Here is a 22,793-nt window from a genome sequence, read left to right as displayed (position 1 = left end):
ATAAGCTTTCATAACTTAGGAGATACAGTGCCACCTGTCCGCATTACCAAATTAGCAACAGCAAAAGGTCAAAAGCAAGTTTAGCTTTTCCACTAGTTAAAAATATGTATTTTTAAGGGGAAGTATGGATGGGTGGGTGGGTGTGTACCTGAATCAACACATGTTTATGTGAGTAAATATTTGTGCTGTGCTATCTCTCTCTGTGATTATCCTTGTTGTCCTATGTCCCAAACCAAAAATATTTACTGAAAATGACATGAATAAAAGTTAATATTATCAGAACCACAAAACAGAGTCAAAATAATTGAAGATCTAGGGTTAGTCTCAACATCATTTTGCTGTTGACCATCTAAATATTTTCTTCTTTCTCCTTAATAAACATAAATTTAAAACATGTAATTGTTTTCTTGTATAGATTTTTTGCTTCAAAGTGTTAACTAGATTACCATTTTGGTCATTTTTTTTCTTTTTTTTACTGAGGATGTGAGTTAAGACACCATGTTTATAATTCATTCTATAATATACATCATTTATATTATACTGATCTTATTATAATTGGTAAACAATGTAGTATTTACCAATTTGAGTCATTTATTTAGCCCCACTCATAAAGTAAAACTTTTCCTGCATTATGAATGACTTCAATGAACAGTTTCTTTTCTTTTACCTAACTTTTTCTTTAACACCAATGCTATAAATAGAATGAGCCACTTCAGGCAGAGTATGGAGTGATTACAGAGTGGATTTCTGGTTGTTGAAATGTATTCAGCCTCTGGGGTTGTGAACTATAAAGAACCAACAACTCAGCAAGTACCAGCACAGCGCATGCCAGGCTCGTGTCTCATTGCTTTAACAAAATCCTTGCCTTCTACCCTCCAATATAAATAAATAGGTCCGTAATGATGACCATATAAACAACTGATATCACAGTCTATGGAATGCTGGAATGCTTCCCTGCCATTCACGCTGTCACTAAATAAAGAATACCCATCAATCTTCAACTTGAGACTAGTTAGTGCAAATAGTCTTAATATTACCATATAAGATTTGATCCTAAAATGGAATATCATCTATGATTTTCAGTGGGCTTCTGCATCGCTTAAAACAGTGTGTGTGCAGTCTCCACATAGACTTCTCATTTACATGGTGAGCGTGCCAATGAGTGTGTTTCAACAGACATTCCTGGGAGCTTTCTGGCCAATAGGAGTAGTCTGCAATGGTTCCCTAATCACTATTGAAATCACTGATAGTACTGTCTGTCCACACTATGACAGACAAAAGCTGAAATGTATTAAACACTGCAATCCATCATCCTGCAGATGGGGAGCAGGAGCCAGCGAGTTCAGAAGCACTGACTACCCGCTGCTTAACAAAGGCTGGAGTCCTGACAGTTCCGTCCTGTCCTAGCTGCTCACCACCGCCCCTCCATCTAAGATGAATGAGTGTAATCAGTGAGGGAGAAAGCCTGCTGAGGGCTTCAAATTCAAACATTGTTACATTTAAAGTGCTGCGTTTTATCCTTAATCAGAACTGTTTCTTAAATAGTTTTCTCCAACTACAAGATTAAGTATAGGGATGGAGGAATGAGTGAATGAATGAAGAGATGGATGAAGTATGGCTTTGAGAAAGCTTATCCTTAGAAAATTCTTCACTCCTATGCCCCTTAAGTTGGGAGAACTAACTTTAAAACAATGCTGCCAGTTCAAAGGACACAAGATACAAGTATCTCAAGGGTAAGTTTACATCTAAGCTTACCACCTATGTTAATTTTGAATGACCAAGACATTACTATTTTGAAATAGAGTTGCCAAGGAGAAACAAAATACCCACTGCTAAAGCTCAATTCCTTTTCTGTAGTTGTTTCTAATAAGTACACAGGAACCTCAAAATAGTCAAAGGGTGGAAAAAGCCCTCAACTGCTAACAGCATATTAACAAAGTATAGAAACGAAAGACACTTTTCTTTGGATTTCAGCCTTGTCATTTCCAATTTTCTGCTCCTTGGACATGCTTGTATTCAAATTCTGGAACATCTATTCAGCATATCAATCCTAATTAGACAATCTGGGTCTGGAAAGGATGAGAGCTGGGTCATTTGCATAATTTAATCATAAATACTCAGTGATACATATTTCCAAATGCATTTGTACAATTATCTTTTCATCCTTGGGGCAATGGTATTAATATGATTAGGCAATATTTCTGGAAAAAACAGACAAGTATGCACTCTTTTTAACTGCAGCTTAAGGCGATATGAAAAATTAATTAATTTCTGAAGAAAATCAATTTCTCTACGTGACCACATTAGACATCACTAAACCAAGACCTAGAAGAAGCTCCTCTCAATCACTACATTCTATCAGCCCTACTAAATTCTGATTAGTATGTGAACAGTTCAATAGAAAAACTGTAATGTTTCAAAGAGCATCTTAAATTGTGAGGGGATCTGCTCACTTTCCTGTCCAACATTCCTCTCTCTTTTACTTAAAGGCATTGTTATTTAACCAGTCAATGAGAAGCCTGTGCTTCTGGTGTGAACTCATCTCGAGTGATCTTTTATTAATGTACATTAAGCAATTTCAAGGACAACAGGATAAGGTTACTTCTGAAATGCGTTCTCAAGAAAGGGATTTATATTCTTCTAAAATAATCGTAACTCACAGGAGAGTGTTTATCAGGGGAGAAAACAGATAAGCTAAGTCATTTTGAAAGTACTGCTGTCACAGGAAAGCATCGTCACATTCTTTGTAGGGACAGAAGAACCCAGGTGGCTAATCTGATTTTTAAAAAGAGATTCTGCTTTGTATGTTAATTAGTGACAAAGAAAGAAGTGGCATTTGTGAGTTTAAATGCACTATTCTTTCCTTTATAATCAAGTAAAAAAAGTAGAAATTACTGCATGCAAATATTCAATATTCATTTAATTTACATAAAGGTGCTTGAACAAATTTTTGATTCTAACAAGCTCATTTTTCATGCGTTTTGTCTTTCATCCTAATCTAGCATCTGTCATTCCTTTTTGAAGTTATTATCGGCCCAATTCCCTCTTGGACATGGTTGCTGGGTGACCGGTATCTTAGCACCCACTTTGACAGGAACAGATGTGAATCTGATCAAGAGATTTCCCAGGGGTACCTGAAATCACAAACAACTTTGTGAAAAACAAACAGCATTCCTGTCATGGGTCCTTATTTAGTCCACTCCCCAAAACAAAAAAGCAAGAAAGTTTACTCCAGATCAAATGTATCATTCTAATTTTATTTCCAAAACCTGGAATAAAACACTTTAATAGAAATGAAGTATATTGTCACATTTTGTAATTGAGAAACTCTAATCAAAACACCAGAAATTTAAAACCCAGGGTTTGTTCTGATCTTGGCTAAATGCTTATAGGTAGATTTCATAGTAAAGGGTTCCTATTTCCTTTACAATTTCATGTAAGCTTTCCCAAGAAAGAAAAAAGGTATCATTAAAAGGATAGTTCAGATGATAAGGATATTTATGGATATAGAATTTAGTTTGCTCTCTGAAGATATATAGCATAAATATATGTAGATGCCTGGGCATTATAAGAGGTATTCCACTTTTAGAGATTTTTCCCAAAAGGTAAGTTTTCTCTCTTTTTGTACACTTTTACAGAGAGAATTTTTTAAAGGTGTCTTTTTGTTTTTCTCAGATCACATTGTGTGGGTATCATCAATCATTATTATTGAAAATAGAGTTGCAGAGAGCCATGGAAGACAAAAAAAAAAAGTTTGAGAAACTTCCCATCACTGGCACTGCAAAGTCAGAATAAGCTGCCTTCCCATATTATATTAATCTCAGCAACAGCAAACTTAGCATCTATTTTCTCCCCTCCTCCCATCATAGATAAAATCATGCATCCAGAGAAAGAAAACACTGAAACTCCATCAAACACAGAACCAGATATTGGTATTCTATAAGGATGGAATTAAGGTGACTTCAGGAAATGTTACCATCACTGGTGCAGTGTTTCAACTTCTTTCAAATGGTATGCTGAAGAAGATAATAAATGGCATATTATATATTAGAAATTTCTATAGCTCCATACCTTTTTTCAAAAGTGGTTCATTACAGAAAAGTAACCTAATCTAGGAGGCTTTGTGGATATTAAGTGTAAAAGAAGCAAATGATGTCCCAGATTCCTTTTTGATTTTAAATTGGAAAAGAAATGTGATCGCTTAAACTTCAAAGTCTGATGATGAAATGACTGAAACGGTCTACTAGTCCCAGGATTGTGTGTTTTTGTGCCCTGTGGCGGTGTTGTAGCGTTGAGATGTTAGTGAATAGGATGTCAAACATTCTAAGAGTAACCGCACTTTCACTTCTCTGTATCCCCTCAGGAGCCAAGAGATTGTGACGTTACATACCAATCACACATATATTAGTCACATTTGAATATGCAACAAATTATTTGGGTACTCCAGACACTAAGCAGACTATGAAAATTGAGTTTCTGGTCATTTTTTTTTCTATGAACCAATTTTTGTCCTCAGATTTCCATGTTGAACCCATTCCATATGCTAAAGTAAAGCCAACTAAAATACAAACAATGTCGGTGCACTCCAGGGACTAGTGACCATGTTCAGTTGTTTCTAATGGAGATAAAACTGGGTCCTTTAGAAACTCCTCTGGGTAATCCAACTCAAAAGAAAACAAAATTGTACCCATTTAGAATGCAACACTAGGGAAATGAAATGCACTAGTATAAAATCTTTATTCTTGAAACTTATAGCAAGAAAAACAACCTTTTATAATATTTTGTTCCACTTAGGCTAGCTCACTGTTTGAAGGAAATTAAATTCACAAGAAATTTGTTCATCTTCTAATTAAGTAAATTTGAATTTTAGTTCTTTAAGTCTAGGAATTATACATTAAAGACATATTTTATTTTCAATAATCAACACTATAATAACATAAATAAAACTTAAATAGCTTCAAATTTTTGAGTATTCAGTATTAATAAAAAATCACTAATCGATGATATTTTTAAATTTTGTAAGCATATCAGGTTCCCTAATATGGTAATCAAACAGGTGTTACAAAAAAATCAAATTTGACCCAGAAGGCTCCAATATTAAGGTTTGAATTAGGATCAGTTCGTTGTTTTCCCATGGGGTAACTTGTATAAATGTAATTCTATGGTTTCATAAAAGCAGGTCAAGCTTCCATCCCTGGGGGTCTTTGGGCAATTTTAACCACGGAAGCGCTGTTCCTGGCTACAAGTTCAAATCTGCATGTCCTGTCAATGTTGTGAAGGAGAAAAAAAGCAGAGAAAAGCAGACATGCAATCATCTCTGGTTATTCTTATCACTTGTCAGTAAATTCTGAGAAGTCAGAATAAAGGCATCAGAGTTCTCAAGCCGTAGAATATTAGGAAGCTACTTCGGTTACTTATCACTTTTCCTTCTAACATATTGCAAATCAGAAGATGTGAGGCTACAAGTATTTATTTCTATTTAAATAGCCAACTGAAAAGATGAACTCCCTGTAGAATAGATAGGCCTAAAGTTTATCTACTATGTGCAATTTTGGGTGGTATTTCTTGTAATTCTAGAATCTTAGATGAAGTTGAAAATTTTAAATGGACAAGGTTTTTTTTTTAAAAAAAAAATAAGCATCTTTCTATCTTGCAAAAAAAAAAAAAGTATGCATACTTGCACTTTTACCACTGGTGTAATGACTTGACAAGTGCCATGGAATGATTGAGAAAGTGATTGATTTCAATTTATCTGGATCTTTACCAAGTGTTTTCAAAGACAATTACAGTCTGGGGCAAGAAGTGGTAATACGCATCTCCTTATGTAGACACGAAGATTAACCCACTGACCTCCTCCTCAGCTCAGCTCACTGATGGCAAAGCCTTTAAAGAAGCTACTTCTCTTCAGGGTATGAAGTTATTGTCTGACAATGTATCCACTGGTTCTTATAGATAAGCTTTCTCTAAAGTCCAAAAAGGAATGACGTATACCAACAAAAACTTTGAAGCAAGTACACACACATTTATTTAGTGTTATTAAGAAATGCTTAGACTTTTTCATCTTATAATTTAATGTATATTTATACAAATAATTCTTAATCTGTGCACTCTAAATAGAAAAGGAACAGTACATTTAATTCATCATAAAAATAAATACTTAAAAATGCATTAAGTTTTAGCTATTGTCCTAAGAGTGTTGTGCCCTTATAATTTTAATTGCATTTAAAATATATAAGTGCAAATAACTTCTCCTTTATTCTAAAATTAAGTTCAAATTTCTTGACAAATAAATGTGTAAACTAAAATATGTTTTGAAAACATATTTTAAGCTTTGATGAATTATGAACAAGAAAACTAAAAAAAATTCTAGAATAGGTCATTTATCCTCTGGCCTATATTCAACAGTTGCAGGTATACACATGAACATATATGTAAAGGTTTTTATCTAAATATATCATAGTTATTTACATCATCAAGACATTGACATCAAATGGAATAAAATTCACATAAATAAAAATATCCATCACAGATTCTCATAGGTACACCTGCTGTACATGCAAGACTATCTAGCCTTTTAGGGTGGACAATATGAAAAATAAAAGTGTTTTAAGTCATTTTCTTAAAGTTCAAAGGTCTGTAAAGCTAACAGGTGTATAGCTCAAGAAATATTCATTCTGAGAATAAGGTTAAATAAAGTTTAAATATTTAAAATGTGAAATAAGAATAGAGTTGAAAGTATCAGCAGATTTTTTTCATAGCTGTAATGAACTCAAAAGTTTCAGCTTCAAGTCATTTACTTGATTGGCACATCAATGGAACGTCTTTAAAATAACAATGCTATTATTAGTACAGTCTCTTAATTGTTAATAAAATTTCAGAATATTATTTATGATTTTAGGAAAATATTTCATATGCCAGGTGAATAAAATACTTCTTGATTAACATTAACATTGATTCTGTTAAGATATGGTCAGTAAACCTTAACTTAAATTATTTACCCCAGAAATTTCTGTTTCCATTCAGTACTTGCCTTTCAGCTGGCCAAATTTCCTGATATATAATTTGATAGCCCTTGCTAAAACAGTGAGACTATTTTTTCCTATTGTGATGGAAAAAGTAGCCTAAGTGTTTAGAAACACTTGATGCTATATAAAGCCAAAGACAATTTAACATTGTGAATTGTTCCTACTTTGTATTTACTTTGTTTGCTTCTACTGAAGAAAGATTTCATTATCCAATGTGACTCATAAAATGCAACCTGTGCCCTCCTGACTCTTTCAATATTCACTCAATGAAAACTGTACTTTAATAGTACATCAGACAAATCTTTGTCCAACAAATACACTCTTCACATTTCTCTGCTAGAATTGAAATGGTTTACATATAGAAACTACTGCATAAAAAAATTTCCTGAACTTACCCCTCTTATCTAGGTAAAACTGTGTATACCTTGATCAATAATACTCTCAGCTTCTGGCAAGCACCTATCTAATGTGCTCTTCTAAGAACAACCTTTAAGATTCCATACGTAAGTTAACTAATATAACATTTGTCTTTCTGCGCCTGGCTTATTTCAATAGAACAACTTTCTAGAAATGTGGGTGCTGCCCAGATGACGAGGGTTTTAAAGGCTTCATTTAGATTCCCATGTTCTACCTCTGTCTAGCACTCGCCACTGCTCTCTAAGCCTGTTTTGTAGAGTAACTGATTATCTTCACTGCTGCTGTGCTGTATAGTTTAGGATACTTCCTCACAATCATATTACCAAAGAAAAAATTAAGACCAATTAAATGACACTGAGTTTTCTAGTTTAAAAAATTGACTTTTACAACTTGCAGTCAAATCTCCTATGTTTAAAAACATAAAAGAATTCTAGATTGAAATATTGGACCAACTGTAAGTCATTTGGGATCAGGTAACGAGATTGCACTCTTAGCAAAATTCAGCCATTGACAAGTCTCATATTAAATCTAGAAGAACCTAAAGATGAATTTGTTAATTGGGAAATTGAGAATGTAGCTTCTTATGCAAAAATCCATCAGAGGATACCATGACAATTTCAATGCACCTGGCTTGAAGTCCTTGACTTGGATGATGTGCTAACTTGGATCATTTTCTCTTATGATTGGACGTGTATTTGTAACTTAGGCATACAGTTAATCATTCACTGCCTACAGCTAAGGAACAACAATGAACACACACTTAACAGACCATCAGAACATTTTGGAATAAATAAATGTGTGTGTGTGTGTGTGTTTGTGTGTGTGTGTGTGTGTGTGTGTGTGATTTGTCAATCAGTGTTTTGTCAAAGATAGCTCATTACAACAAACTGAATATCTTATCCTGGATGTTCCTAGTTTGCAAATATCATTTTATTAATGGATACACTCTTCTAGCAAAGTCATTTGTGTATGAAACACATCTTTAAAAAAGCAAATATTAGCCAATAGGAAATCCTTTAAAAAAAACCTACCTATTGTGTCATAGAAATACTTGTAAAATTTAGAAGAAAAGTAAATACATTTTAATATCTTACGGATTTGAGTTTGCAGAAAGTCTCTGCTAGGCCTGAGGTAAATATATCAGTTTAGGAAACAGTCTTTGATACTACTCTTCCTTAAGCTCAATTAAGTTGTTTTTAATTGAACATTTCTGGCTTTGACCAACAATGAACACAACAAATATTATAATAAAGAAGCCTTTCCATGTCTTCTCAAAAGCTAAAAATATAAATGCAGTCTTATCTGGAATGTTTAAGTTGGGCAATCTTATAAGTAATTATTCTTATACACAAATATCTCAAACTGACCAATCAGAATCTACCCCAGAATAGAAACTGGTACATGCTAGCCAATGATAATCTCATTATAGTTTTTGTAACAATTGAAATATAAAATGATGATACCTTGAGTGAACCACATTTTAAGCACTCAGAGAGTTTTTAACAACTTCATATTCCCTGCCATTTCCAAAGCATATAATTTGAGGTGACAGTTTTGTGTTGACAGCCTGAAAATGATAGCTTTGAAAAATAAAATTCAGACAAAGTTTTGAAGTGTAGCAAAGAACCTAAAACATACTTGCGATCAAAATATTTCATTAAAAGCGGTAAACTCACCTGTACCTACTGAGAAGGCAGGGTTCAAACTGTTTTCTTCATGCAAAGATTCAAAGGGAGACAACCCACAACCTGTGAAAAATCCACTTCCCACTAGATTTTGCAAAGGCTGTATTTTGTGCTGCTAATACAGCACTATTAAAACAACTATTTTACTTGATTGGCAAAGAGAATTGTAGGAAACAACTGAATAAAATAACTTGAGAAGGAAATAGAATACTGATTGATAGTCGAATCACAGAGTGCTCTTCAAATGACAGCTACTTGGTTGCACATTAAGCTAATTTGCAAATGCTACTTACATTCCAGAAGCTAACCACCAAATGAGAAACAATAAAGCATATTCTGTTTTTGTATGGTGGTGAATCACACATAGTAAATCGCCAAAGAAAGGAGTGATTTATGCTTAAATTCTGCCAAGACTTTAATCAATATTGGGTGTCACATCCCAGGGGACTGGAGGAGGTTAGTGAGGCAAAGAGAGGGTGTCTAATATTGTCTCAGTAATTTACATGCAACCCCATGAAATGCAGTAGCAAAAAAGAGAACAGCAAGCATTCACTAATAAGGATATGATTTAAAAAATCTATATCAAATTTATTAAATTTTGTGTAAGTAACCTTGGTATGGAGGTTACCATTCATTTTAGATAATATTTTAAGCTTTAAAAATAAGATGTTTGTGAAAATCAGGTTTATTGTATCACAATATTTACCAAAAGTGTATTTTTCTAAAAGCAAAATAATTTAAAACCATTTGCATTTTTGACAATACTAATTAAACTCAACCCTAATTTCAAGGAAGAGAACAGACTAAATAAATATTAGTTACATATCTATAAAACTTATAGTCTACACTACAAGTTGATTAATATCAATCTTAGGGTGATATTCTCATATCTCATTCATAAATTTTCTATTAAACTATCATTGTCTAACTTTTGTAAACTAGAAAGAAATAAGCTGCAAAACTAAACTAGCTTTCATATTTTATGGCTTGGTTATCTACTCATGTTGCTTTCTTTTTGAAATGTTATAAAATGAGATACTTGGTTTTATAGGAACCATTAATCTACCATAACACAAAAACTTCAAAAGCATAGTTTCTGCGTATGAAATAATTCTTGAATTTCTCTGTGCCAAGCGTCATGATTGTCTATAAGAAGTGAGTGAATCTCGATTTGTATTAAAAGTCCCACGTGAATGCAAAGTAGGCAACAAGGAAAACGTTAGGTAAATACTGCCCCATCTTTCTATCTTTATTAAAATCCCTGACAAGAAAAATAAAGCAAAAAGTTAAGGGAAAATGTGCTTCTTACACTAAAACTATATTCAGATATGACCCAGAAACATATAAAGCGTGGCAAATATTCCAATTTATGTTCATGGTTAGCATCTGCTTTAAGGGTAAAAGAATGCTTTTATGAATATATATGCAAGCCTGTGAAAGGTTAGACATAAGGCAACTTAAGTTATAAAAAAAACAAACAAAACAACCTCCGCAAATCTTGGGCCACATAGAAGCCTAGTCATAGTCTGGCTTCCAAGATACAGAAACAAAAAAAAAAAATCATCTTCTGGAAATAATAGGAATGCAAGCATTTAGATAACATGATGCAAGAGTCACTTTTTGTTACATGAATTCACAGAAAAAAAATCAAACCTTAACCCAAATCTACAAACAAGCAGTGGACTGACACAAACAGACTTGACCATGTACATAATTACTTTTTTTGTTGTTATTTAATGGTTAGCAGTTAATTAACTGACCTCTGTTGCAACAGCCAAGTTCAGACAACTAATGTTTAGTTTTAAAATAATAATTGGAGGAAACAGACCAAGGTCAGACTTCGCCTTTTAACAACTTTTAAATGTGTTTCCTTACATTTTCTTTCATGTCTGAGACGTATACTTTTTAGCTTCACTGTCTGGAAGGCGATGGTGCCTTTTTCATCTCCTAGTGGTAGTGACAGATGGCCTCAACATTTACTCTAATTTTCATAGAGAGCATACTAATTCAATAGCCCCAAGCAAATTAAATCGACTTTAAGGTTTGCTACTGCTCCTGAGTCACTCTCAAGAAGTTTTTTAACGTTTCTTTCCTTTAACATCACTTTGGTTCCTAAAATTCCCTGAAATTTAAATGTTGCTAAGAGTCCTTAATAGATATACATCCTATAAGCAGCTGAGAATACTATGATCTCTCTCTCCGCACCCCCCCCCGACACACTGTATCTATACAGCTAAACATATACTGGTAATCTTATTACTTCTACATTTTCAATAATGCAATGCAAATTTTCCCTTGGTCTGTTAAACACCCAGGACAGAGAGAAGCTGGGTAAAGAAGTCACTCTCATCTTGATTCATAAAAACAAAATCTTGACACCAAAGCATAAACTGAATTTAAATGAAAAAGCAAATTTAGTTTTTCGAGTTCAAGATACAAAGCATTCAGACTATTGCTTTCAAAATGAAGAAATGAAAGGGTAACCATATTCATTATCATTAAAATAGTAATGTGCTATATGCAAAGTGTGTATTTGGTGAGAGAAAGTTCAAATGTATTTTCCCATTCCTTAGCCTGTGGCAGAAGTCAAAGAACCTGTGCGAGTATCTACGCACACCTTCTCAGGTCAACTTGCAAAATTTCCATGTAGTTATGTTGAGCAGGCTTTTTAGTTGATATAAAATCAAGGTATAATAGTCAACCAGCACTTCCCACGCTTAAGAACAGTTTGAAGAAGGACTGTAGAACAATACATTCAATCACAAATATTAAGGCCAAGTGAAATATAATTGGGGTACAGATGAGATATTTTAAAAAGGATAAACAGTTCCACTGGGTTTCACTTATCTTTGGCCTTGCAGCTTAAGACTCTAGAACTGCTGTGAGCCTCTGAGAAGGAAGACTGTAAGTAAGAAGAGGATGAGTACCAAAAGGAGGAGGAGGAGGAAGGAAAGTAAAAAGAAAACTTAAAAAAGAAATGGTAACTTCAAGACTATCCTCCAATTATATAACTTCCATTTCAAGTCTGAGAATGTATAACATCACATAGTCATTGTAAGGAATTCTCACTCTGTGTGTGTGTGTGAGAGAGAGAGAGAGTGTGTGCGCGCATAAGTGAACGCATAAGTGAACGGATCTAGCACCAGAGGCACACAATGACGACTGGGAGAAGAGAGGACGTTTCATTAGTAAAGAGAAAATCAGCGTCTCAATTTGTCACGGAGTCAGTATAACAACAGAAGCATCTGGATTGACTTCCAGTTTTTCCTTGCATGGTTCATAACTCAAGAACCAAATTTTGTCTTGCTTCTGATAGTTTTTGCGACGGGTTTTGGACAAATATTTTATCTTCTGGACAACCAAGAATGACAGTTATCTGACTAAATGGCATTTAGTGATCAGCATGCCCAACCATGCCCACTGCCATCTGGCCATACACTAGATCCAGCAGGAGCATGTGTGCGTGCGCATAAGCGCGCGCAGGATCACACACACACACACACACACACACACACACACACACACACAGTTGAAATAAGAGGTCAAGACCCAGACATCTTTAATCCTTTGAAAAGAATTTTTAGCTAAGTCAGGCCGGGATGGAGTTCCAACCTTCTTCCTTTTCTTCCTAGGCCCTACAGAACACTAGTCTCAAAGAAGAAATAGCTGGTGGCTTTAGCACCCCCCCACCTCCGTTTCCTTTAGGTGGCAACTATCGCCTTCTCACCCTCCCAGCTCCTGTTTCCATAGCTCTGCTAAGAGCCCCTGCTTTCTTTCTCTCAGTATTTAATCTCGTTTTAAAGGTACCAAAGTTGTTTGTGAATCTTTTCGCCCCGTTCCCAAGTGTCTGCATCAGATCTCCAACTTTCCCTACTCTCTTTTTCCCAGAACCTCTGAACTTCTTCCTCTGTGAGCAGCCGGCTGGATCATTTCTACCCCGAAACTGACAAGTTGCCCCACTCCCGCCCCCTCTCGGTAGATCCTCCCCCACTGAGCGTTCATTAGCATAAAACTGGTTGGGTCAGGACTGTCCCAAGGCCTCCTCTGTGCTCACGCTTTCTTTATCAAAGAAAACTAGAAGAAAAGTGTTCAAGCCCTTAGCATTCTAAGGCAAAATGTACACCTACTATTTTCCATAGCGACTATCCTCAGCAAAGAAAGAAAGAAGACGGGTGAATCGCACTTTGGAAAGAGCGTGAGCAAGTTGTGCTCTTTCTTTTTCACTTATCCAGCTCAGCTTCCAAGAGACTGGGGCACCAGGTCATCGCCTAAAGAACAAAATGAGTTTGTGCCCTCACATCTGCCCCGAGGCAAACGTGCTCCTTTTACCCCTTTCAACCAACACACACAAACACACACACACACACACAGAGAGAGAGAGAGAGAGAGAGAGAGAGAGAGGACACACACATGCGCGCGTGCACACACACATACACACACACAGGGGACACACACGCTCTCGCTCGCGCGCGCGCACACACACACACACACACACACACATTCGCACACACGGAGACCCCTCCCCTACACAAGCTTCCCTCTGGGATTTCGGGGCTGAACTCCCAGCGTGAACTCTCGGATCACCCCTGCTCTTCTTTCAGCCCCAGGTACTGTTCCCCTAATGACTTCTCAGCACCGCTCTTGACTGCAAGACCACCCTCCTTTCTTTCTAGAGTACCCCCTACCCCTGAGCTCATCCCCCCGCTTCCGAACGCAGTGGGCTTAGGGTCAAGACCTCCCTCCTCCCCTATAGGTGCCCAGAGGCTTCCGGAGGAACCCTGACCCAGGAGTGCACACGCGGGCAGTAGCGCCCAGATAGGGTCCCGGTCGCCAGCACTCCCAGGAAAGGGTTGCGACTCCTGGGAAGACACCTTCCTCCTGCTCCCCGCTCTGTGTATCCCAAGAGCCTAGGCAGCCGAGCCCGAAAGCCCTGGGAAGCATCAGGAAGACCCGCCGGCACGGAGCCATGCGAATTTGTCCAGGAGGTCGGGTGAAGGAGACTAGCCTTGGGGACCCAGAGGAGAGGGCCGCGCTCGTCAAGACGCGCAGCTCGTGGACGCGAGGTGCGGGCGGCGATGGGAACCGAGTGAGGGAAGGGATAGGAGGAGGGTGGGAAAGGACCGGGGCCACGGGAGGTTCCCCTCGGCTCTTTACCTGGCATTGGTGCAGTCATTGTAGAGGGTCTCGAAGTCCTTCCTGGAGATGAGTTTGCAGCGGTTCACTCCGGGCTGGATGGCCCCTAGTCCCCTCAGGATGCGAACCTGTTCCACATTGCACACCACCGGCGTGATCTCCAACCGCTTCAGTTTGGTGTAGACGGTGTGCAAGCCCCCCACCAAGTGCTTCAGAAACAGGTCGAAAGCCTGGGGCAAGCAGATGAGCTCGCAGCCCTCCACCGTGAAGGAAGCCACTTTGGCCCCCCTCAGATCCACCATTTTGCACTCATTATTCTGGGGGGTGTTTTCCACTGGGGATGGGGTTGAGTACACAGGTTTCCCGGGGAGGGGGCCGCAGCTGCTGCTACTACTGCTGCTACTGCTGCTACTGCTGCTGCTGCTACTGCTGCTGCTACTGCTGCTGCTGCTGCTGCTGCTGCCGGTGCTTGCGGTGATGGGGGTGCTGGAGGCGCCGCCGCCGCCAGCGCTAATGCTGCCGCCGCCGCTCCCGGCCGCCAGGCTGGGGTTGCAGTTGCTCCCGCCGCCGCCGCCTCCGTTGCCGCCGCTGCCGCCGCCGCCTCCGCTGCCGCCGCCGCCGCTACCAGGAGAGGTGACCGTGGCCGCCGCCGAAGAAGAACCAGAAGAGGCGATGGGCTCTGGCCGGAACAGAGTTGGCCCAGACGACGCCGGGGGTCCGATGGACGGAGTCGGAGACGAGGTCGCCGAGGAGGTGGAGGTGGTGGTGCCAGAGGAGGAAGCAGAAGTGGAGATCGGGGGTTGAGGGGGGACCAGCTGGGTCGGAGGGATCAAAGCCGCCGGCACTGCCATGGTCACATATAAGGGGAAACAGAAGGAGGAGAAGCGAAGGGGAAAAGTTGCCACACACCCCCCAGAGGGGAAGGGGGAAGAGAGGGACAAGGATCGAGGGGGGCAGCGACAAGAACCACTCTAGGAAGGAACCCGGGCTGGAGAAAGAGAGAGAGAAGGGGAGAAAATGAGGTGAGGGTTAGAAAGAGCGAGCGCAGGAGGGGCGAGCGCGAGAGGCGCTCGAGAGAGAAACGCACAAAAGTGTCCCGCAAGTAGAAATGCGAGTCCTCTCCCGGGGCTGTGATCGCGGGCTGCTCTGGAGGGGGGTGGGGGGACGGAAGGGTCGGCTGGTGGTATGTGGGTCCCGCTCTAGCACAAAGTTAAGGATGAAGGTGAAAAGGAGGAGGGTTGAGGGACTTGGGTTCTCCCTGGCAAGTACATTGATCAAAGATTGAGAGGGGAATGACAGAGAGAAAATGAGCTGAAAGTGCAGGCTGCCGGCTGGACGAGTTGTTGTTGTCACACGGTGCAGAGGGGAGGAGCTCCGGATACTTGAAATACCCTTTGAAGCCGCGAAAACCTCACTCACTAGTATTAACCCAAATTATCCAACCAGGAACTCGGAGCACAGTCTCAGAGAGCGCGAGACGGGGGGGGGGGGGGGGGCAGGGGGGCGGGTAGGAAAAGAGGGAGGGTACAGGGAGAAAGGGTGGGAGGAAAGCCCTAGAAAAGCTGGGCTCCAGAGTGGTGCTCCCCGCGAGGGAGACGGGGGGGGGGAGGGGGATAGAGGAGAGAGAGAGAGAGAGAGAGAGAGAGAGAGAGAGATCTACTTCTCTGGCATTGCTACCGTTACATTGCACGCCTTTCCACGAAGATTCACAGCTAGGTTCTGAGCAATCGCCTGGCGCCTGAAAGAGCAGCGGCTCAGCTGCCACCTTCACCTTCAGGGATTTAGGATAAAACAACCGCCCCCCCACCCCCGCCCTCGTGCGTGCGTTTGTGCACCCACTTACAAAAGGAAATACATCCCCAGCTCATGACTGTTGAGCAATTATTTTCTAAGGAAAATTCACATGTAAGCAAAGCGTACTATCTTATGTAGCTAATGCTTTCCCTATATTAAAATTTTTATATAAAGATAGAGAAATCTCAGGACAGTTTTCAAGTTGAGAGAAGAAAGTCGCTTAAGAATAATGGGATGCTCCGAATAGAATTCCTTATTTCCTTGTAGACTTCGAAATACATTCTTGCCGTGAGATAGGTGGCTTAAAGGAACTTCCCTTTCACACACCGCCCCCCCCCCCATGACTGGTCACACATGCCATTCTATTATACCTAGAAATTTCAAAGAGATCAAGCGTCTTCGAGGATTAGAAAGTGAAATACAAAAACACACTGATGTTTCTTACCCAAAACTCTAATTAATTCACCTGTCTTGCACAGTAATCAACTATCTGTTATCCTTTACTACCCAAGGCTAGTCGCTAGCATGTTATTTAAGTAACACAATAATTATGGGGTTTCTGTCACATTTGGAAAGTACTGCTATATTTGGGAGCGTCTCTTTTAGTTTGTCAGTGAGAAGGTGTTTGTAAATAATGAGAACAGAAACTGAGCTTCCTGGATGTCTTGTAAAGGGGTTGTGCTTTTGAGCTGCCTGAGGGGGCCCTGGCTTGCATTTCTCCCCCATCTTGTCTTCTCTAACTTGTTGCATGAAGGTGTTTATTCGGGGAATGTCTGACCAGCATAAGATTTGAGCATAGGTGACGTCTGCATGTTGATTGTATCTCTAGGAATCTGGAGTAGTTGGGTTTTGAACCTGGCTTCACACCTTCAGAGATTTCTTAAGATGTGAAGGAAAGAACTAGCATTGGAATGATTTTTGAAAAACTATTGTAGCAGACTTAGAGTTTTGAGAAATTTTATGGTGGAGTTTTTGCCTTTGGGTGTTGAAATTATTGTCACTTTTCTCTTTATCATTTTTAATCCATTGAACTCTTTGAAGTTTAGTGTTAAAAGGTACAGGAAACCTCTAAAAAGAAATGTGACACTATTGACTTACTTTTTAATGCTAAACGTTTTTGGGCAAAATAGTTGCATTAAGAGGCTTTCTGAAAGTGCAAGGATTCAGAAAATTTTTGCACAAAAGTTTATAAACTTCTACAAAGATGTGTAAAGTTTTCAGTTGTTTGTCCTAGATAAGCATTGTGTTTTTAACATGCTGAGATGAGGAGGTTCATTAGGTTTTTATTCATCAAGCCTATCCTTAACTGAAAGTAGGGATTCAGTAAATATCAAAAATTTCAAGATATATAGTTTAGAAACATTTCCGTTTTTTAAATGCCAAATTATTGTAGGAGTGAACTGCTACTGAAAAAGTGTTAAACTCTAAAAGAAAAAAAAACACAAATTTATTTTTGAATGCCATTCCTAACTTTAATAAACTCCAGTGTGTTTTTAAAACGCCAGATTATATAGTGTCTCCAGCCTGCATGCACACATTCGGTTTCTAGTCCTACAAATAGAAAGGGGGAGTCCAATACCCAGAATCTGACCATACCATTCTCCTTCCATTTCCTCAAACTATCACTCATCCAAAATCTGCCACACTCTAGAGCAACAAACAGGAAGCAAAGCAGTGATGCAGACCAAGCCATAATCCCACCCTTCTTCCAGTCAAACTTCCAATTTTCTGAAGAGTAACGTGTGCTTCAAGCACATGCTTCCCTTAGAAGTGAGGCTGGGGAGCATATTCCTCCACCTAAAAGGTACTCCTCCCCTCCCCCACCTCAGGCTTCTCAACCTTTTCAAGGACCCCCCCCCCCCAGGACTTGCTCCTTAGATCAAACAATAGGGTTAGAAAAGTCAAATGTTGCAAAACAAAATAGACCTGAAAACCCCCTGAAGACATATATTTTTTTCATATTCTTTCCTACTTTCGGAGATATTCTTTCCAGCTATGAAGAAGGCAAATCGTATTTAACACGGCACAGAGATCAATTTAAGAAAGGTTTGAGATTCTCACTCCATGGCAAATTTAGCATTGAGAGCTTTTGTATTGCTTATTGTTTTACATCTCTTGTTATTTAAGGTACTCTTCGTCCATCTCGTCTTTCCTAACCTTCATTCAATTTGTATAAGCAAAACTCAAAGTACTGTAACTGATATTAGAAAATTCTCCCTGTGTTTTCTGAAGACGTATTGTGCTGAAATCAATAAGACTGTTTAAAATTCAAAGACCTGCAAATCGTTCTGTTTGTCCTTTGATAGGGCCTGTGCTGATTAAAATGCTACCAAGAAAGCTTAATTGCTGCACTAATTAAGAAGTCTTTAATTTCTTTCCTAGGATATCGTTTGAAGCTTAGCTTGTACAGTTCAGGGAAGGTATTTTCTTCCCTCCTTCTGCCCTCTTCTGGCCCCTCCCCTCCCCTCCCCCACCTTTCCCCCATTTGAGGAGACCGGTAAGAAAGGGAACTAATAGAAAGAATGGTCTCATCAACTATTACTTAACAAAAATCGGCACAGGATACAGAGTTCAGCGCAGTATGAAATGCAGTTTTCAGAAGAGCTGTAGCTTTGCAGGAGACAGGGAGAATCCAAAGTAGCTGTGGCAGCTAAAGTCGCGGTGATTACCTGAATGACAACAGGCACTTTAGTGATGATGAGGGCGACCTATTTGGTTAAAAGGCTCAGTGGCGAATAGGGACACATAAAAACACACTTTCACAACCTGTGGTTTCAAAAGGGAAGAATAAATATGTAAAAAGATGGACTTGTAGTTGGGAATTGGTAAGTATCATTTTATTTGAGTATAAAAGGGTATATCTGTGGGGATTTATATTTGACCCTTTTTTTATAACTCAAGGAAGCACAGAACTGTATTACATCTATTCCGTTCTTTTCTATTGACATGTTGTATTCAGTGATTTCTCAAGTGGGGAAACTGACTAAATGATTTCACAAAGCTTTCTCTAAAATCAATAGTCATTTTTTTAGGTTTATTCATGTTGTATTATAATTCTGGTAAATGGCTGCAAAGAAGAAGATTGTAGGAAAAATACAAATATTGACAGATCTAGGATAAGTCGTGTCTTCATTCTTCAGAGTTTCTTATAGCAACTGGTACAGTGGGTTTTTTTTAAAAAGAAAAAATGAAAATTATTTCTAGCAAAATACAAAAACAGAGTAACTGGGAGACAATGTATATTTGAGTACATTCCTTTAATATCTCACAATGTTCTGAAAGCTTTGAATTTATTGGATTTTTATGGCATTTCTAAATGAGAGAGAAGCGATTTGGGCATATATGAAAAGGCGGACACCAAGAGGGCAGAGTGAACGGCTCATTATGATTTTATTCTTTTAATTTTTCTCAAGCTCCATGAGGAGCATGCATGTTAGACATTACAAATGTATGCTATAGATCTATACCGAATTCCTTACAGTGACAGGACAAGGGGAAAGCATGGTTAATAGATTCAAAGGCAGATTTACCATTCCGAGCACGACGTCACTCTAATTATGTTTACTCTAATTGAAAGCAAGGTTTTTTTTTTTTTTTTGAATCTGAAATTACTTTCAGATTTTTTTTTAAATAATGCAAGTGGATCAAATGTTGATCACAAGCATTTCAATCTTTCAAAATGTATTGGAAAATTAAATGAAAAGTAGAGTTTGGTACAAACAATGCCCCAGGGCAAAAAACAACTAACACTAGATTTTCCAGTCCAGCCATAACACAAATCAATTTGAGCACACTTCTATGGCCAGACTGCCAGATTGTTATGACTGCTAATTCACTCAATCAAAGAGTGCATTAGTACACCCGGCACAAACAGCTTTAACAATGGAGTGCCTTCTCAACAATCCTAAGACACACCACAATGGCTAAGTAAAGGAGACCATTTTTACATCTGTGTATTTACTAATGGACCTGTTTCCTTAATAGAAAAAAAAAAAAAAAAGATAAACTTCAGTCATAGGTTTATTAAAGAGCTATCAGAGTTTGGCAAATCTAGAAAGATATCAGGGTACCAGTAGTTCACTGACTTTGTTAAATGTTTCTCAGGAGAGAGTCCAAAATTGATGTTTGCATTTCAGTAGTAAATCATTGAAGATGGAGAAATTATGCCAAGCAACTCTCTCAAGCCTTTTTAACTCAGACACATGGCCTTGCCAATCAACCCCTCAGATAAACCTTAACTACCTTAAGCACAGACTTCCAAATTTTTGCAATTTCACCCCTTTCCCTCCCCATTTTCATCACTCTGCCTGATTTTTGGTGTCTTTCATGTCCCTAGTCACCCTTTCTGTTCAAACTTGCTGCCTTTCTTTAAGAACTAGGAGTGGGACTCTTATCTTGCTGTGGCATTCTTTAATGAAAAGCAGAGACTTTGTTGATGATTACCCCAAAAGACGGAAGGTGGGAAGCTGAATATAGGAACATAACACCATGAAATGGTTATAAGTGACACTCACTATTTTATTAACAACAGGGAAAGGCAGACATGCAGACCCAGAATGTAAGCTTCTTGAATGAGCACGGTAATCATCTGTTTGCATTAATGTAGATCCAATTCCAAATGGTTCAGTAGGAGAACACTATTGCTTTCTCCTTTAAGCCCTTTCTGCTTTTTCAGAATAAAGGTCACAAGTGGTAAAAAAAATACTTTTCTGGTTATGTGGCAGACAATAAGAAATGTCCAAATTCAGATGAATAAAGAGATGGCAATGGCAAGAAGAAAAGTTAATGAACAACAGCAACAACAACAGCAAATCATCATGGGATTCTTTTTCAGACTCTAAACTGCGTCATTGGCAGGGCAAGTAGTCAATTCTTTGTGATGAATTAGTTATGCTTTCCTACAAGCACCCATTTCCAGGTAAGAGTCCCCCATTCCATCTGTGGGGTGGTAGGAAAGACTGCCCCTCCAAATAACCCTTACAGTAGAAAACACACTAAGGTTATGGTACAGTTGAATGGTAGGACGAAACAGCAGCAACAATAATATAAATTCAGATTAGTTTCCTTCACCTCTTAAATCAGGCCATCATCCTGAAAATAATGGTAGGCTGGACTACAGGGAAGTCAGACAAGCAGATATGTAAATCCCCTTTTTCATATGTGTTTTCTAGTTGTGGGGCTTTTTTCTCCTTAAATAAACAAAAGATGTATTATGGGATGTAAATTACTTTAAGGATAAGCAGTTAGGAGTACTGTGAGAACATTTTATCTGTCCCTGTGTAAAGATAAGCTTAATATTGAGGAATAAATTATAGTATGCTTCATTATGATAGAAGAACATTGGTTGACTATATAAGTTTTGATTTTTAGTTGTTTTTTTTGTTGTTAAATTTTCTTAGTCTATTTATTTTCTTTTTGGTTGGTTCATGAAGTCAAAGAAAAGTCATCATCCAACAGGTAGTCTGTAAAACTGTTTCATTTTAAGAAAGAGCTTCCAAGGATTTTTTTTTAAAAAAAGAATAAACTGTTCATTTATTTATTACTTTCAGAACAAAGAGATTTTTTTTTAAAGTTGAAAGGACAACAATTGCTACCTCCTGGAAGCCTGATCTTGTATGTCAAGTTTCAGCCCAGAGCAAATTTTTACAACAAGTTATAAACCCCTGTAACAGAGGGTTTATTATAATGGAAGTGCTGACACAACCTTAACCATAGCATTGTAAACGGCTATGCTATAATATCCATTAAGCAGAAAGAAAAATAAGCTGGCTGATCAATAATTTATACAAAGAGTACCAACTGCAGACATAATAACTGTAATGTTTGCAAAGCAATCTCTCCGCTCTCCAGGCTTAACAGTGAACACAAACTAGCAACGCTGTTAATTTCCAACTCCTACAGATAAGAATACAAACAAATTACTTAAAATTATATTTTGCTCAACATTTAGCATGCCTCAATGGGATAAAATAAAATTTAATTATGATGCAACTTGTGCCGGATGCAAGGCTGCTTTGTTTTCCAGCACACATTATTATAAAAAGACGTTCATTTGGAACATCAATTATGGGGAAATAGTATGTTTCAGTGAGTTTACTTGGGTCAGTCAGGTTCATCTAAGAGTTATTCAGACATGGAAACTGATTGACAATGCTTAACTTCAAAGGAAGTTACAGAGTTTACAGAGTCACCAGCTGAAATACAATACTGCATGCCCTGATCCAAGTTAACTGTCAGTAAAAACACACCTTGCCATTAGAGTTCATGGGAAAAAAGACATTGGTTTGGAAATGTGGTCATCATTAGTATCCAGTGAACGTGGGAGTGTTTTTTCAATAGCATACCTTGTCTTCGTGGGAACACTGTGTGACGTTTCCACCTAACAGACCTGAACCACAAAATGTGAGCACTGCTCTCATTTCTATATAATTATTTGTCAGTAGTTTTGTAGACATCGGAATATATCTAACAATTGCTTCTTACAGTGTCTGAATATGAAAATATTATGTTGATAACTTCATTATTTTAATGGTGACACCTTTGATAGGAATTTAAGAAGTTAGACAGGAGAATCCACGATTCCAAATTGTTCAAGAAACACCACTGGAAGCAGAAACAGACTGCTCTCGAGGCTCACATCCCTGCGAGTCTTTTTCTCGTTCATTTCCTGGCGGTGGAATTGAAGGGTGGGGGGATGTGGAGGCCAGCAGAATGAAGAGACTTTGCTATCGAAGCTGTA

General features: G+C 38.5%; 1 protein-coding gene across 2 annotated transcripts in view; it reads right to left on the bottom strand.

Moving 5' to 3' along the window:
- Positions 1-15,545, bottom strand: part of Dach1 (dachshund family transcription factor 1) — a 373,178-nt gene extending 357,633 nt beyond the window's left edge. For both annotated transcript variants that reach the window (XM_057786588.1, XM_057786587.1), the window contains exon 1: positions 14,282-15,545. In XM_057786588.1, the coding sequence (XP_057642571.1) occupies positions 14,282-15,111 (830 nt within the window). In that variant the 5' untranslated portion in view covers positions 15,112-15,545. The remainder of the gene's footprint in view (positions 1-14,281) is intronic.
- Between the last annotated feature and the right edge of the window lie 7,248 nt (positions 15,546-22,793).

Source organism: Chionomys nivalis, chromosome 12 (genome assembly GCF_950005125.1).
Source record: "Chionomys nivalis chromosome 12, mChiNiv1.1, whole genome shotgun sequence".
NCBI classification, from domain to species: Eukaryota; Metazoa; Chordata; class Mammalia; order Rodentia; family Cricetidae; genus Chionomys; species Chionomys nivalis.
Note: the sequence above shows the minus strand (reverse complement) of the source record. Positions and strands in the feature narration are given on the sequence as shown.